The following is a 14,690-nucleotide window of genomic DNA, read 5'->3' as shown; positions in this document are numbered from 1 at the left end:
TGCTCAAAGCTACCAGCATCACTTGCTCACCTGAGCCTCTCTCTCTGTGCAACAACCATGATAAGAGAACAGAGTCTAAAAACGAAGACAGGTCCTGTTCTAAGGGAGAGGAGTAAACTGTGGTGATTGCTGGTTCTCCTTCTGCTCAGTCTGTCACCCATGTAGGCAAACCAGCTAGTGGTGATGGTTCCAAGGAGCAGCCATTTCTGCTAATTTCTCTCAGGGTGATGCCAGCACGATGGCTTGGGGAAGGGAGAACCTTCCATTATTTCCCACTGTAAGAATATTGTCCTGCCTGTGTGCTTTTAACAATACAGCTCTCAGTCTTTGTATTCCTGGTTTTAATTTTCATTTAATTCTGCTTTGTTCCCAATAACATTCTTATTTATGTATTGAATTTCTATGCCACCCTTTCCCGAGGACCCAGAGCAGTTCACAACATATGCAAGTGTTTGTACCTAGCTGTTGTTGTGAGTTTGGAGTCAGGTTACTATAATGGGGTCTTTCCTATTGGCCTAGCTAATTTGGTACGTCCAGGACAAGCTGGTGATCATGACAAAAGAACATGTAATGTTTCTTAAGGATGGTAGATCTTTCATTTGAGAGCCAGTTTAGTGTAGTGGGTTAGGAGTGCAGACTTCTAATCTGGCATGCCGGGTTCGATTCTGCACTCCTCCACATGCAGCCAGCTGGGTGACCTTGGGCTCACCACAGCACTGATAATGCTGTTCTGACCAAGTAGTGATATCAGGGCTCTCTCAGCCTCACCTCCCTCACTGGGTGTCTGTTGTGGGGAGAGGAAAGGGAAGGCGACTGTAAGCCACTTTGAGACTCCTTCGGATAGAGAAAAGTGGCATATAAGAAACAACTTTTCTTCTTCATAGATCAATGTCTGTGTATGCTTTCAGACAGCAACAATTCTCCATGGAGTGCCTGGTGGTGCCATTGCAAATCTAGAGGCATTCACAATATTCGCAATCTCCACACGGCAGCATTCCCCAATTCAGTGTAGGGGTTAGAGCATCCAAATAGGGCATGGGAGACCCAGGTTCACATCCCTACACACCCATGAAAACTCGCTTGGCAACTCTGGGGCCAGTCACACACTCTCTGAGCCTACCTCAAAGGACTGTTGTGAAAATATAATAGAAGACGGGAGAATGTTATAAACCACCTTGGGTCCCCATTTTAGAGAAAGGCTGGGTATTAATGAAGTAAACAATAACCATGTTTCGGGTCTCAGGGCCACTGTTCCCCCTACTAGAACCACTGGAAAGGTGCAAGGGGGGGCTTCTAAAAAACCAACAGTTGCTGAAACAATACCACAATTTCCATTATGTTGAGGCCTTAGGTGGGATACCTGAAGAAATTGAAGCCATTTGTGGAGGGGGGGGGGACTGAAACAAGGGAAATTACGTAGAAAACAGAACTGCAAAAATTGGCTCCAGTTTGAAGAGTTGTTTTTTATACCCCACTTTTCACTAACCAAAGGCATCTCAAAATGGTTTACAACCACATACCCTTCCTGTCCCCACAACAGATACCTGGTGAGGTAGGTGGGGCTGAGAGAGGTCTGAGAGAAACTGCTCTGTGAGACAGTGGTAACAGAACTGTGACTTGTCCAAGTTCACCCAGTTGGCTGCATGTGGAGGAGGAGCTCTCCAGATTAGACACTGTTGTTCTTAACCACTACACCAAGCTAGACACCATATTGAGCAAACCTCCCATGTGGAGGCAACCAGAGAGCAGAGCAAACTGACACTGCTGTTAATTGGCTGACATACCTTGGAGTGCAGAATATCTCCATATGTTCGGGGGCAGCAGTAGATCTGTGCTACATTGTAGCAGGTGATGGTGCTATACAAATACCAGTGTTTCTGTGCTCTCCTCTAAGGGGAACCACTTGCAGTAGTGGGGAGCATATCATATTATTATTGTATATTATAAAAACATAATGTTAACCTACTGTTCTCTTTGCGATTTGTATGGTGTTATTTTAGACAGCATAGCCAATTTTCTCAGTCTTTTTAAAATTCTCTTGCTACTTCAGGCATGGACCAATATGGTGCTGACCGTTCTGAACCAGATTCAGTCCCTGCCAGACCAGATCTTCACAGCCCTCCAGCCAGCAGTTTTCCCCTGCATCAGCCAGCTGACATGTCATGTGACTGACATCCGGGTTCGTCAGGCTGTGAGAGAATGGCTAGGAAGAGTGGGGAGAGTTTATGACATAATAGTATAGTAGTTCTGTTGTCTGTGTTACCATGTAAAGATCTGTATCTGAGGCGCTTCAAGGCATACAAACCACAGCTATTGAAGATGTACCTTTTAGCACTGGTAGGCAGCTGTACATGTGGCTGCCTATTTGATGTTAATAACTGACCAGTTATTATCACATGCTGTTGACTGCCTAAGAGTGTGACTCAGTCTTGCTTATACCTAGAACAGCATGTGATAAATAAAGTTTACTCAGGGTACTGAGTATCACAAATTCACTAAAAGCTGAAAATGCTATTAAATCAGGCTGACAGATGGGTACTCGGCACACATGACGTTGCATATTTTCCATGAACGTAAAGGTCAGAACATTTTTCTTCAAGAGGAAAAGGGAGATGGCAGTGAAATGCAGTTAGCATGAAATGGTCATCTTCGTAAAACATGTCTGTAAGCAAACAGATTTAAGATTATTGGCATTTTCAAACTTTCAGTGTCACTGACACCTTTTTCAAGTGCAGTTTTGTCCTCATAAATAAAATATATATTTATGTTCGGGGGTTTTTTTAGCTAGTACCATCGCTTCTTAGATGGTTTTGGCACAGCATCTCATGGTGCCCTAAAATCAGGTAGGCTGATATTTGAAGCAATCTGTATTCATACCAATAATTCATGAATCAGTGGAAGTAATAACCTGCAGTAGGATCCACACATTTTTGATATTGTGCTACTGCAATTTTTTCTTAGGATTTTCTTGTTTGGATAGAAAAAACATAGAGATGAAGGATTACAGTAGTGCAATATTTCAACAACTTTATATCCAGTTTATTGGTTTTAACTTGATATCTCCTCTTGCAAAGCATGCAATGAAAAATGTGCCTTCCAATTCAAAAATGCATTAATTTTAAATTATCAGTACAAATATCATTGCATGCCTTTATTGAGTAGAGCCCCTCCCCCACCAAATTGCCCATGGGCTTCTGAGATACAATTTATATAATTCCTTACTATCCTAAATGCCTGAAACTATCCTAGGCCTGTAGTTCGGAAATTCAGAGATGGAAAAGTACATGTCTTGCCACAAACATTAACTGGCTTTTCCCTGCTTTTGGCATCACATGCAGGTATTCTGAAGAGCAAACCAAGATCATACATAGTATTCTTCTTTATTCCCTGCAAAATATAATCCCCTAAACCAATTTAGCTGATCCTGTGCTACCTTCACCCATCCCTGCATTGTATGTGAATACACATCACACATTGACTAGGTTTTGAAGTTCAGTGGCCAGCCCACTTTTCATCAAGAGGAAATAGCCTAGCATTCAGATTTTAGGACAGAAAAAAATCAGGTTACCTCATTTTCTTCTAACAACTGCCCTGTGAAGTTGGCTAGGCAGAGAGAAGCATATTGACCCAGGATTATCCATTGACCTCAGAGCCTTTTAACTAAACCAACTTCTCCGACCTATTTTGTTGCATAGAAGATTATTCAGTAGAGCCTACAAATGTAGGTGTGGCTACTAAACTATTACTAAAACCATCATCCTCAGATGTCTGCCATATCATGTGTCCTTTACCACATGTAGAACATACTATGTTCAGATTGATTCCTGCCAGTTTGGTTTTGAGGCCTACTCTACAGCCAAGGCTAGCAAAAAGTGGTGTGTGTTTTAGAGACACCCTCATAGTAGCCTGTGTTCCATGTTCAGAGAATGCTGGATTGCGCAACACATCCTCTCGGATTGGCCCTTATGATGTTTCTCTAGATCCATTAGGAAGGCACACAAGACCCTTCCTTCAATAGCCTGGTTTTGATGCATTGCTCCTTACCTTGAAGGGTTGCATCAACATCTTATTTGCACCTCTCCCTTTTCCTATTTCGTTAAATCAATATAAACTAGTGAGTAAATGTACAAGTTCTGTCAGCTGCTCAACCCTCGTGTCCATTGATTAGAGATTATGATGTTCTTTGCAAAAGAAGCTGCTACTATGCCCAGGTGATGCGATTACATGTACCCGTTTTGTTTCTTATTTGGTTTTCAACTTAAATACTTAGTGTTTCTATGGCTCTCTTTGTGAAGTTGGATTTTTTAGGGGAACATTTTCAAGTGGTGCACGCCTACATTGTTTGTTAGTGGGATTTTATATTCAATTCTAGCTTGTCACTATAATCATCTATTTAGCAGAGTCATTAAGTAGAGAGACAAACATAAATCACACTCAGGATTTCTGCATCCATTCCCCCTGAACACCAAATAAAACAAACAAAAAGGTTCCTGGATTGTAAAATTAGCTTTTGATATGCAATATATTATATTTGGTCCAATATTATGAATTCCAGATGTCCAGAAGGCACCTGCTGGTCTTCATTATGAGGAAAGACAAAAAGTAGTTGCTTGTCTCAAGGGATAATTGACTTTACAGCCAGGAGTTGGAAACTACTTAAGATCCCTTGCAGTTGTCACCTGATAGGTGAATGATTTGTATTCAGCAACTCAGGATAGCGAATCTTCATTTTAGGTATTAACTTCATAGGTATCATAACATGAAAACCAGCTTCAAATACAGCTTGTTCTGTACAGCATGCTTATGGTCCAGATAGGTGAAGTTCAGGGGTGAAATGGGGACTCTGGGATAGTTAACAGAGTGATACCAGAAGTTTGAGGAAGGGTTCTATTGTTTTGGTTGACCATGAAGAATTGCCACAAAGTGCTTCTGAAATGATATAGCATTAAGACTACAAATTTCAGAACAGCCATGCTCCATGAAGAGTAATCTTGCATGTATGATGATTTGCATATAGAGTTATGCTGCAACAAGAGCTTTTCTGTTCTCTTCAAAGCAGGAAACATCTCGGTCACACCACTTTATGCATGCAGAGTTGCCCCTTTCACTATAGCAAATAACAAAAGTGGTGCAAAGATGGAGCAACGTACATGTGCCAGAGTTGCCATACCTGCAGAGCATTTCTGGTCTGAGCTGCCAGCTCCAGTGAGCATTAGAGGAAGCTTAAGTGCACAGGAGCCAGTCATACGTCCTTGGTTCTTAAAGTCATTGGCCCTTTTCCCTGTTCACACAGGGAAAAGAGAACAGGCACCAGGGTAATCATGTACTCCTGTAAAAATGCTATCCGGAGATTGGGAGAGGTCAAAGTGCAGAAGTTGGGTGACTGCATGAATGAGCGTCTAGATTTGAGTGAAAAACTCTGGGGAAAAAATTATATAGAAAATGTCTGAGTCTTGCTATCTTCTCCTCTTCTACAATGTTAAATTCAGCTGATCTTGTAACCTGTCATCATTGCTCTGAACATTTTGTTGACCCCCCCCCCACAAAAAAAATCCCAAACAGTTCATTGAATCAAGGGTGGGAAAATGGTACACATAATGATATCAGAATGCTGGAGTGACATCTTACAGAACAAGAGGAGAAAACTCAACACAAGATCACCATTTTTGATGACAGACCCCTCCCCTCTTTCTTTCAGTTTTTTTTCTGAAATAGTTCTGTTCACAGGAACACTCTATTTTATATAGAGGGGGGAATACTTTAAAGGTTTGTAGCAGCTATCTAGAGCATCAAGGCTGTTTATTGTATAACGAGTTTTACCAACAGAATACTACATACTTCAACAACTACTGTTTGCCACTACAGTGCTAAGCCAGTAATTTTTCTACCCATGAAGTGAAAGCCTGAAAGAAGTTGGTTGTCAGTTCATTCTTTTATGCCAAAGATTTGATCTATTCAAAAATGAGAATAATTTTTGAAAGTCCTGTGACACTAATGACTGCCATGATACTTTCCATGCAGCAATGCAATTACAAGAATCCAAAAGGTGTTTAAAGGAGACAAGTAAAATGGGGGCCAATGCAGCCACAGCTCTTGTAGTCGGAGTGATGGTTATATTGGAGGCTTGCAGCCCCTCCAGTTCTCTGAACACAGGGAGACCTGCTGACAGGAGGGGGGTAAGTAACATAGGAAATTCCAAGGGGGGCATGTTAAGGAACAGGAGGCCCCTCCCCAATTGTCATCTTTGTGCTCCATATAGAGAGGCTATACAAAATCAGCCTTAATGCCTACACCAGTGTAAATTCCTATTTTTGAATTGTTCTTGGCTCGTACCCTATGAACGTATTGAAATAAAATGATATCCTGTCCATTCTCCCTTATTTTCATGAAGCATACTTAATTTTTTTCCTGTGTCTATGATCAACAGTTAACTGTAAGACAGTTTGCAAAATGTATTTTGTGTATATTTTGTTCAAATCAAATTCTTAAAGGGAAATATTTTAAAACAAATTATAACTATTTATGTTGCTTGTGTTGTAGAATAAAGTAAATGCAAAATTAAATATGTACTCGTTGAGGTTTTTTGCAAAATATTAGAAATAGTGAGCAAAAAATGTTGTATTACTTTCACAGTTCCCTTGGGTGGAATGGGCTTTGTGAAATCTAACCACACGTGTAATCATTACTTTTGAAATAATCCAGTTGACTTGCCCTAACAAGATGATAGAATTTTCCACCTTAGGCTTCTGAAATGGCAACTGGGGTGGCGGGGAGGAAGGAGTTTTGAAATCTCAGTTATTTCAAAATTGCTGGAGATAAGGGTGCATTACTTTATTCATCCAATAATGTTCTGAGAGGTAAGAATAACTAGAGTAAGAAAAGTCAGCAAATCCAATTTTTTTTTGTGGGGGTGGGGCGGATGGACAACTATTGATTACATCTGACCGACTCTACAGAAGACTCTTCTCAGTTCTGATAGATTGTTGTGGCTATGACCAATCGGTTTTGTCTTCAAGCCAACTTCTGGTCCTGGCTGGATGGGAATGACCTTTTTCAAAAACAACAATGAGGACCCTAATGCCTGAACTGCTGATCTTGCCTAACTGCTGGAGTATCCCTTCTGAACATTTCCTTACTGGCATAGTGCATCTTGCTAAATGTTTAATAGAACCTAGCTTTTGCTGCCACAGATTAGGCTGCAGTCCTATGCACATTTAAACTGTTAGGAGTACGTATAGCATCTATAAAATATTGAAGTAAGGAATTTGCTTCCAATAATGGCAAATATTGTATATATTGATTTTTATTGTATAGGAAGTGTTAACTTGCAACTAGATTCTGAACTTCCCCACTTTCTCTCCTTCATCCAAAGTTCCGTCAGGGACTATTCGTGTTGCTTTGTTTTCTTCAGCACGAAGTGAAGTCCTAATGTAAAATCAGTTATGCTTTGTAGTTTCTTTACTTTCACAACTGTGCAGTTGCTTTTATTCAGTACTGAGTATGCTTCTCCACATTTGTGTTTTCTTTACTCTTTCACTTTAATCCAGCCAAGCTCAAGTTACCTGTGCTGATCGAAGCCTCTGCCTTTTGAGCCATTCAGTTTAAAGGATTAGGTCTAAGAAAAAGCAACTGATTTTGTGTTGGGTTTTTTAATTCTTGGATGATTGACAGTGAACATTGGGGGTGGGGCAGAGGAGATAGTCTGAATATGTATGTGCACTGAAAGCTTGTACATCTCATGACCACCTTGTTCTCCTTTTGCTATTACAGTAGAAAGTCAAGAAGCATGAAATGTATATTGGCTTGTAAAACTGATGTTGAGCTAAAGGTGTTCATGTTGCCAAAAGCAAACAGTAGTAGGCACTTTTATTCAGAATACCTTTGTTACCCAAATTGCTGAACACGTGTCCTAAAAACACGTATCTTTGAGCTTGTGGAGAATATTAGCTCAAGTGCTGCGAAAGGGGGGGTAACTTAGCGTTTATCGGATCGTTACCTATGTCTACGAGGGTTTATTACGCCCGTGGGAACTCAAGGCAAACACAGATTTAAATGGTAAAATATTAATATAAGCTTTTATTGAAAGGAAAATAACAAAAGTACACACAAATAGCTAACACACATACAAGCAGTCATATAGAGAAGGGGGAGGAAGAGTGGAAGGCTTGATAGTTACCTGTCCGAGGAGTGGTGGGTCAGAGGAAGAAGCACGAACCAGCGTGGGAGGTCTCGGGTTGGAAGACACTCAGAGTGGCTGTGTGAAGCCACAGTTTTTATGGGGTTTTGGGAAGGGGGCTACGTGACAAGGCTCAGGTAAGCATGTGCTGGAAGTTTCCAGGGTCCCCGGAGATTAGGACAATACCTGGCCAAGTGGGGGGGATGGCCGTAAATGGATTTGGATAAAGGTATTAATGGCTCTGAGGAAGAGAGCCATCAGGTCTAGCTGGCAGGGTGTGGGGAGGAAATATCCCCTGGCAGAGGGGCCAAGTGTGAAAAATGTTGCAAGACAAAGGATTTTCTTAGGAGCCCTTAGGCAAACAGGAGGAAGCCAGTCCACTCACTTAGAAATACAATGGGGGGGGGGGGTGAGCTGATGCAAGCTTGAGTCCAGAGGTACCTCTGGGCCAGGCAAAGGCTGTCATTCCCAACCTAAGGCAGAGAGCAAGATTTCTAAGATGGAGTCTGGCCTGGCTTGGCTGACCCTAGCAGTGTCGTCTTGGCTTTAGCTTAAGCCTAGACTATTGTGAGGTGCCATTGGTTGTAGAAGACAGTGTGCCAAGGCATAAGGCAGGGATCCTGCCATGCGTAACACCTTTCAATGATACTGTTGATGTACTCTTTTTAGAAAGACATCTGCTGTTCCCTCTAGAACTATCATACATAAAGCCATCTACAAGATGCCACAATCCCACAGGAATATGATGAGGGTCTTCTTAAGCAAAGAAAGTATAACTGTATTCAGAATAAACACAAGACTACAAGGCCTTCCACAGTCTGTCATAACAGCTTGCCTGGCCAGCTTACTCAGCGCCAAAAGTAAAATCTTTTCTGAAACAGATCCAGATTGTCATACCCTATATAAAAAACATGAGGTGTATCTTCTAAACCAGGGGTGGTCAAACTGTGGTCCTCCAGATGTCCATGGACTACAATTCACATGAGTCCCCTGCCAGCCCCTGTGGCCCTCCATGGACATCTGGAGGGCCACAGTTTGACCACCCCTGTTCTAAACAGTATACCATTTGACTACCTATAGTGGGAAAAGACACCCCAACAAGAGCTTGAAGTTTCAAAGGGAAAATAAAGCTCTTACCTCTAGGAGCTATGCATTGTGATTGATGTATCCTCCATGGAGCCTGAAAACATAGCCACGCAACCAGAATACATAAAGTAGTATAACAGCAAGGAATTCCTGCAGGTGGCCCACTGTGGCAGGCAACAGGCCCTTGGTCCCTGTAGGAATTCCTGCAGCATTGTGTGACACCATGACATTGCTTCTGGCTACAAACCCAGAAGTGACAATATCACCCCAGTCTATTCACAGCCACGCCCCTTGATGGAAGAGGGAAGGAAAGAAGGCGGCACCCATGGAACACTGAGCCAGGGGCTATATCCCAGGGGCACCACTTTCCATAGAAGACAGCTCCAACTCTACAGGTGGGCAGGGCAGCTGCAAGGATGATTGGCACCCCTCCACTTCTAGTGTCTAATGGACAGGTCAGCCCTGGAGAGGGTGAATAGAAAGAATTAAAAGCCCTGTAATGGGGGGGGGGGAGGGTGACTGTTACCACAATTATAAGTATAATGCGGGTTGGAACTTCAGCAATTCTAGAAGGAATATTGGGGAAGGTCTGATCACCGACTCTTCTTGTCAAAGGGAATAACATTTCCATCCACTAGTTGACAGTGTATCACCATTTTCAGAAAAAGACAGTGATGCCATGCCACTTGAGGAATTATCAGAACCTCTATGGTAAAATGAACTGCAGTAGCCCCAGCAAAGGGCTGCTGGGGGAGACGAGTCCTGTGCTTGACCTCCTCTGTGGCCACCTCTTCAGGCTCCTCCATTGTCTCAGTTCAGGGTGGTGGTGCTGGTGGTTTCTTCCTGTTCATGGAAGCACTCTCCAAACAGGAACTACTGACCAGCAACAACACTGGTCTGGCAGCATTGCTTGGCATATCAGCTGCAGAACCAGGCAGCACCTATGTGATGGGGCAGGCTGACAAGAGAAACCCCTGCCCCATTGCTTGGATTGGCCTGTAATGCACCTGGGAGAAAGTGGAGAGAATCACCTCCTACCAACATCAATAATAGTACTACTACAACTAATAATGCAAAGTTGCATTAACAAGATCCAAGAGTGCTATCAGTAACACTGATGAGCAGCAGGGGAGCAGCCCCTCCCCCAGGGCAGAGCCCAGACCCCCATAGCTAAGACTGCCAATACCTTCCCTGCTCCTTGATGTCTTGGTATAGGATAGGAACGAGGTCAAACATGATGAAAATGTACTTTTTTCATGCATACTTTGTTAGGTATAAGTGGAAATGTTGTTGTTGTTATGTGCGAAGTCGTGTCCGACCCATCGCGACCCCATGGACAATGATCCTCCAGGCCTTCCTGTCCTCTACCATTCCCCGGAGTCCATTTAAGTTTGCACCTACTGCTTCAGTGACTCCATCCAGCCACCTCATTCTCTGTCGTCCCCTTCTTCTTTTGCCCTCGATCGCTCCCAGCATTAGGCTCTTCTCCAGGGAGTCCTTCCTTCTCATGAGGTGGCCAAAGTATTTGAGTTTCACCTTCAGGATCTGGCCTTCTAAGGAGCAGTCAGGGCTGATCTCCTCTAGGACTGACCGGTTTGTTCGCCTTGCAGTCCAAGGGACTCGCAAGAGTCTTCTCCAGCACCAGAGTTCAAAAGCCTCAATTCTTTGACGCTCGGCCTTCCTTATGGTCCAACTTTCGCAGCCATACATTGCAACTGGGAAGACCATAGCCTTGACTAAACGCACTTTTGTTGGCAGGGTGATGTCTCTGCTTTTTAGGATGCTGTCTAGATTTGCCATAGCTTTCCTCCCCAGGAGCAAGCGTCTTTTAATTTCTTTGCTGCAGTCCCCATCTGCAGTGATCTTGGAGCCCAGTAAAATAAAATCTGTCACTATCTCCATTTCTTCCCCATCTATTTGCCAGGAATTGAGAGGACCAGATGCCATGATCTTTGTTTTCTTGATGTTGAGTTTCAAGCCAACTTTTGCACTCTCCTCCTTCATCCGCGTCAACAGGCTCTTTAGTTCCTCTTCACTTTCTGCCATTAGAGTGGAAATAAGTGGAAATAGCCATATACTTTATTTGGTTCCAACCAAATCAAAGGACAGAAGAATATTTATTCAACTTGGTTGAATGAGCTGCCACCTGAGACTAGGGTCCTGACCGAGCTATTACAGTTTTGCAGGACCTGCAAGGCAACACTCTTCCACCCGGCCTATGGTTGAGGCCAGGGTGACCAACTGATCTTTGCAGTTCTCTCCCTCTCCTTTTCCCCCTGTGCCATTGAGATACCTGCCATATCCAACAGGCAGTGTGGGGTGGGGGGAGGATGATAGCAGAAGATGGGGGAGGAAAGGTTGTTAGATAGTTAATTAACCAAATTAGTTGCTGGATAGAGAGTTGGTTATTCTTAGAGTTTAAATTTTACAATTTTAGTATGTTATTTATAAAGTATATATTTTTAATATATTGTGAACTGCCATGAGCCCAATGGGAGAGAGACAGTCAAGAAATGTTATAATAGATATGAGGATTTGGGAATTGAAAATGACTGGCTCTTGACCTAACAGAGAAAAGGGCAGAAGCCAAGGGACCTGAGGGAGACTTTGTGTCAGCAACATAGATCATGGCAGGAGACTGACTTATTACCAAGGTGGAATACCTGGATGCTTTTCTTAATAGTGAAAAGGAAAATGAGCAAGCATTCATGAGATCAAAAAGCAGGCTACTCATGAGTATAGAAAGGGAAGCCCAAAAGTCGGCCTGATTTGAAGAGGAAGTGATGAACAGCAGAAGAAAGGCTGATGAATAAATGTCTCCACCTCTGCTTGGAACTACTTTGAGGAGAATTCAAGTGGGTAGCCATGTTGGTCTGAAGCAGCACAACAAAACAAAATCAGAGTCCAGTGGCACCTTTAAGACCAACAAAGATTTATTCAAGGTGTGAGCTTTCGAGTGCAAGCACTCTTCCTCAGATTTTGTTTTGTTTTGAGGAGAATGTTAGGGAGGAAGCATAAAGACAAAGAGGTTTTGCAGCCTTCCTTCCCTGCACTTGTGGCAGCCAAAAACTGTTTGGGGAACCACAGACTGACAAGAGTGTGACAAAAACTTCAGCCTCCCACGTTTCCCAGCCTACTCACAATGGTGGTGCCACAAGCTCAGACAGCCTCATTAGAAGTGGAGACTCTGCAGCAAAATGCCATTTATGAATCTCAGGAGGCTGAATGGAATCCCACAGACAGTCCCAAGACAAGCACTAAGTGACATCTTATCTCACTTGGAGACAGCAAGCAGAGACGGCAACATAGGCCTTCCGTCTGCTAAAAGGATTCTATCCTTCCATCATTATTAAGAGATTGCAACTAAATGTTTTCTAAAATTGGTGAGCTTTAGGGATATTTTATTTATTTATTTGAAAGTTTTAACTCCCATCATCTCCTCAGGCTCGAAGTGGCTAAAAAGACAACAAAAGCTGTAGAGGCAATTATTAATAGTAATAATTGTCTAGCAAGCAAGTTACACAGAGACTCCATTGTGTCTGTGTAAAGTGCCTGTGGTGGAACAGTCTTGCAGGCCCCATTTCACCCTGCCCTCCTGGAGGTATAAGATCCCTGTCCACTCTTCCGTTGAGATGCCACCCCAATTTGATCCACAGTTTCCTTTTAATTGTTTTGAAATCCTAAGTGCAATAAGGGATTTCTGATGAGCGAAAGTTCACCATGCATTTTGCCTGATTTGTAGTTCACAATACAAACTGAAGAATTCCCAAGAATGTTGGTGCAATCATAGAATCATAGAGTTGGAAGGGGCCATACAGGCCATCTAGTTCAACCCCCTGCTCAACGTAGGATTAGCCCTAAGCATCCTAAAGCTTAGGGCAGAATAGCTAGAAAACTGGGCTATACCATGCCTCTGTCCCTCCCAACAAGATAATTCAAAAAACAATCCACCCAATTAAAAACATAGCCAAATAGTTTGTCCTCTTCATATAGCACACTCCCTTGCTGACAAATAAACGTTCTCCTGACTTCATGAACAGAAACAATTCAGAGAAATAAACTCTCTGAGAGAAGAGCTGGAGTAGGTTGCAAGGCAGCACAACACTGCAAACTTTTAATTTTCTTTTGGCTCCTTTGACCATTGACCTTCGTAGCATTTTACAGCTTCTTCATCTATTTTTCAAGGCCCAAAGTAATTATGATAATCTACTCTGCTGTCTTGTGTTACAGAATCGATAACAGCTTTACCCAGTTGTCCCCTCTAAAAGTCCATCACTTCTTACTGCGGTTCCGTTCAGATTTTGAGGATGTGTCAGTGACTGCAGCACAGTGTTCAAGCACAGTGTCCGTGAAGTGCATCACTCCCACAAAATGGAAGATATTGTATCATCTTTCCTTTTCAAGTTACACAAAGAACATTGGCGCTTCCTGCATTTGTTGGCTTGAGGTCAGAAAGTTTGTCATGGAAATAGCACTGATTAAATATTTAGTAGCTCAAGTTCCTTTTTTAAAAATCTCAAGGTTTATGTCTCCTTCAGCGGGATCAGTCAGCTCATTAAACAGGAAAAGGAATAAAAGACAATAGGAAAGTCGGTGCCTTGCTGCAGCTTTCATGAAATGATAAAAGGGGATAACGTCCCATTAGCTAAAATTAATGAGATCACTTTGTCAAATTCCTTTAATCAAAATGTATAGCCTTCTAGTAATCGTCATTGCTCCTTATTACCTATATATGTAAAAACTATTAAGTACCTGTATAGAATCAACAAAAATCAAAACAAAAAAACTCTGACCCTCAAAACTATTTCAACAATAAAATCAGAACAGAAGTTTAGGACAACCCATGGGGTAGGATCTATTTCTAAATATTTATTTTTTCATATTGCCATGAAGCAAGGTAAACACAATGCAACATTTTTAAAAAGTTTCAATTCACATGGTTCTTTATGACAGCCAAAACATATTTAAGACTGCAGGGCCATGAAAAAAATATTTTAAGAACATGAAACAATGATTCACATTCACTATATGTCAAAAACAAAATCTGAAGGGTTTGCTAGTATAACATTAGGGAAGCCAGGCAGTTCCAAAATAGCAATGGATGTTTTCAGATTATTATCCCCCCAAAAAGTATGAAAGTTTTTGTGCTGGTTTCATTGATCTGTAAAATAAAATCACAAATATGTATAACTAGTAATTAAGCCCGCTGCCCTCGAAATGCAGCGGGCGCTAGCAGCCGGCAGAGGCTTCCTGGGGCTGGTGGTAGGCTTAGGGAGCCCTCCCCCCCCACTGCCGGCGACGCGCATGTCCGAGGCATGTCCGGGTCATCTTCGCCGCCAGCATCAAGTGGCGTGTCCACGCTGCCGCCTACCTGTGATCATTGGGATGAGGGAGGAGATGTCCGCGGGTGGTTGGGGGCAGGCGCGGA

General features: G+C 42.6%; 1 protein-coding gene across 4 annotated transcripts in view; it reads left to right on the top strand.

Annotated features, from left to right (window-relative positions):
• ARFGEF3 (ARFGEF family member 3) overlaps nucleotides 1–14,097 on the top strand; it is a 128,484-nt gene extending 114,387 nt beyond the window's left edge. For 3 of the 4 annotated variants that reach the window (XM_077351560.1, XM_077351550.1, XM_077351540.1), the window contains one exon: nucleotides 2,051–6,563. In XM_077351560.1, coding sequence (XP_077207675.1) covers nucleotides 2,051–2,242 — 192 coding nt within the window. In that variant the 3' untranslated portion in view covers nucleotides 2,243–6,563. Of the gene's footprint in view, nucleotides 1–2,050; nucleotides 6,564–13,492 lie in introns of those variants that run through there. The other variant, XM_077351568.1, reaches the window with a different exon arrangement.
• Nucleotides 14,098–14,690: the final 593 nt, after the last annotated feature.

Source organism: Paroedura picta, chromosome 1, assembly GCF_049243985.1.
Source record: "Paroedura picta isolate Pp20150507F chromosome 1, Ppicta_v3.0, whole genome shotgun sequence".
Classification (NCBI taxonomy): Eukaryota; Metazoa; Chordata; class Lepidosauria; order Squamata; family Gekkonidae; genus Paroedura; species Paroedura picta.
Note: the sequence above shows the minus strand (reverse complement) of the source record. Positions and strands in the feature narration are given on the sequence as shown.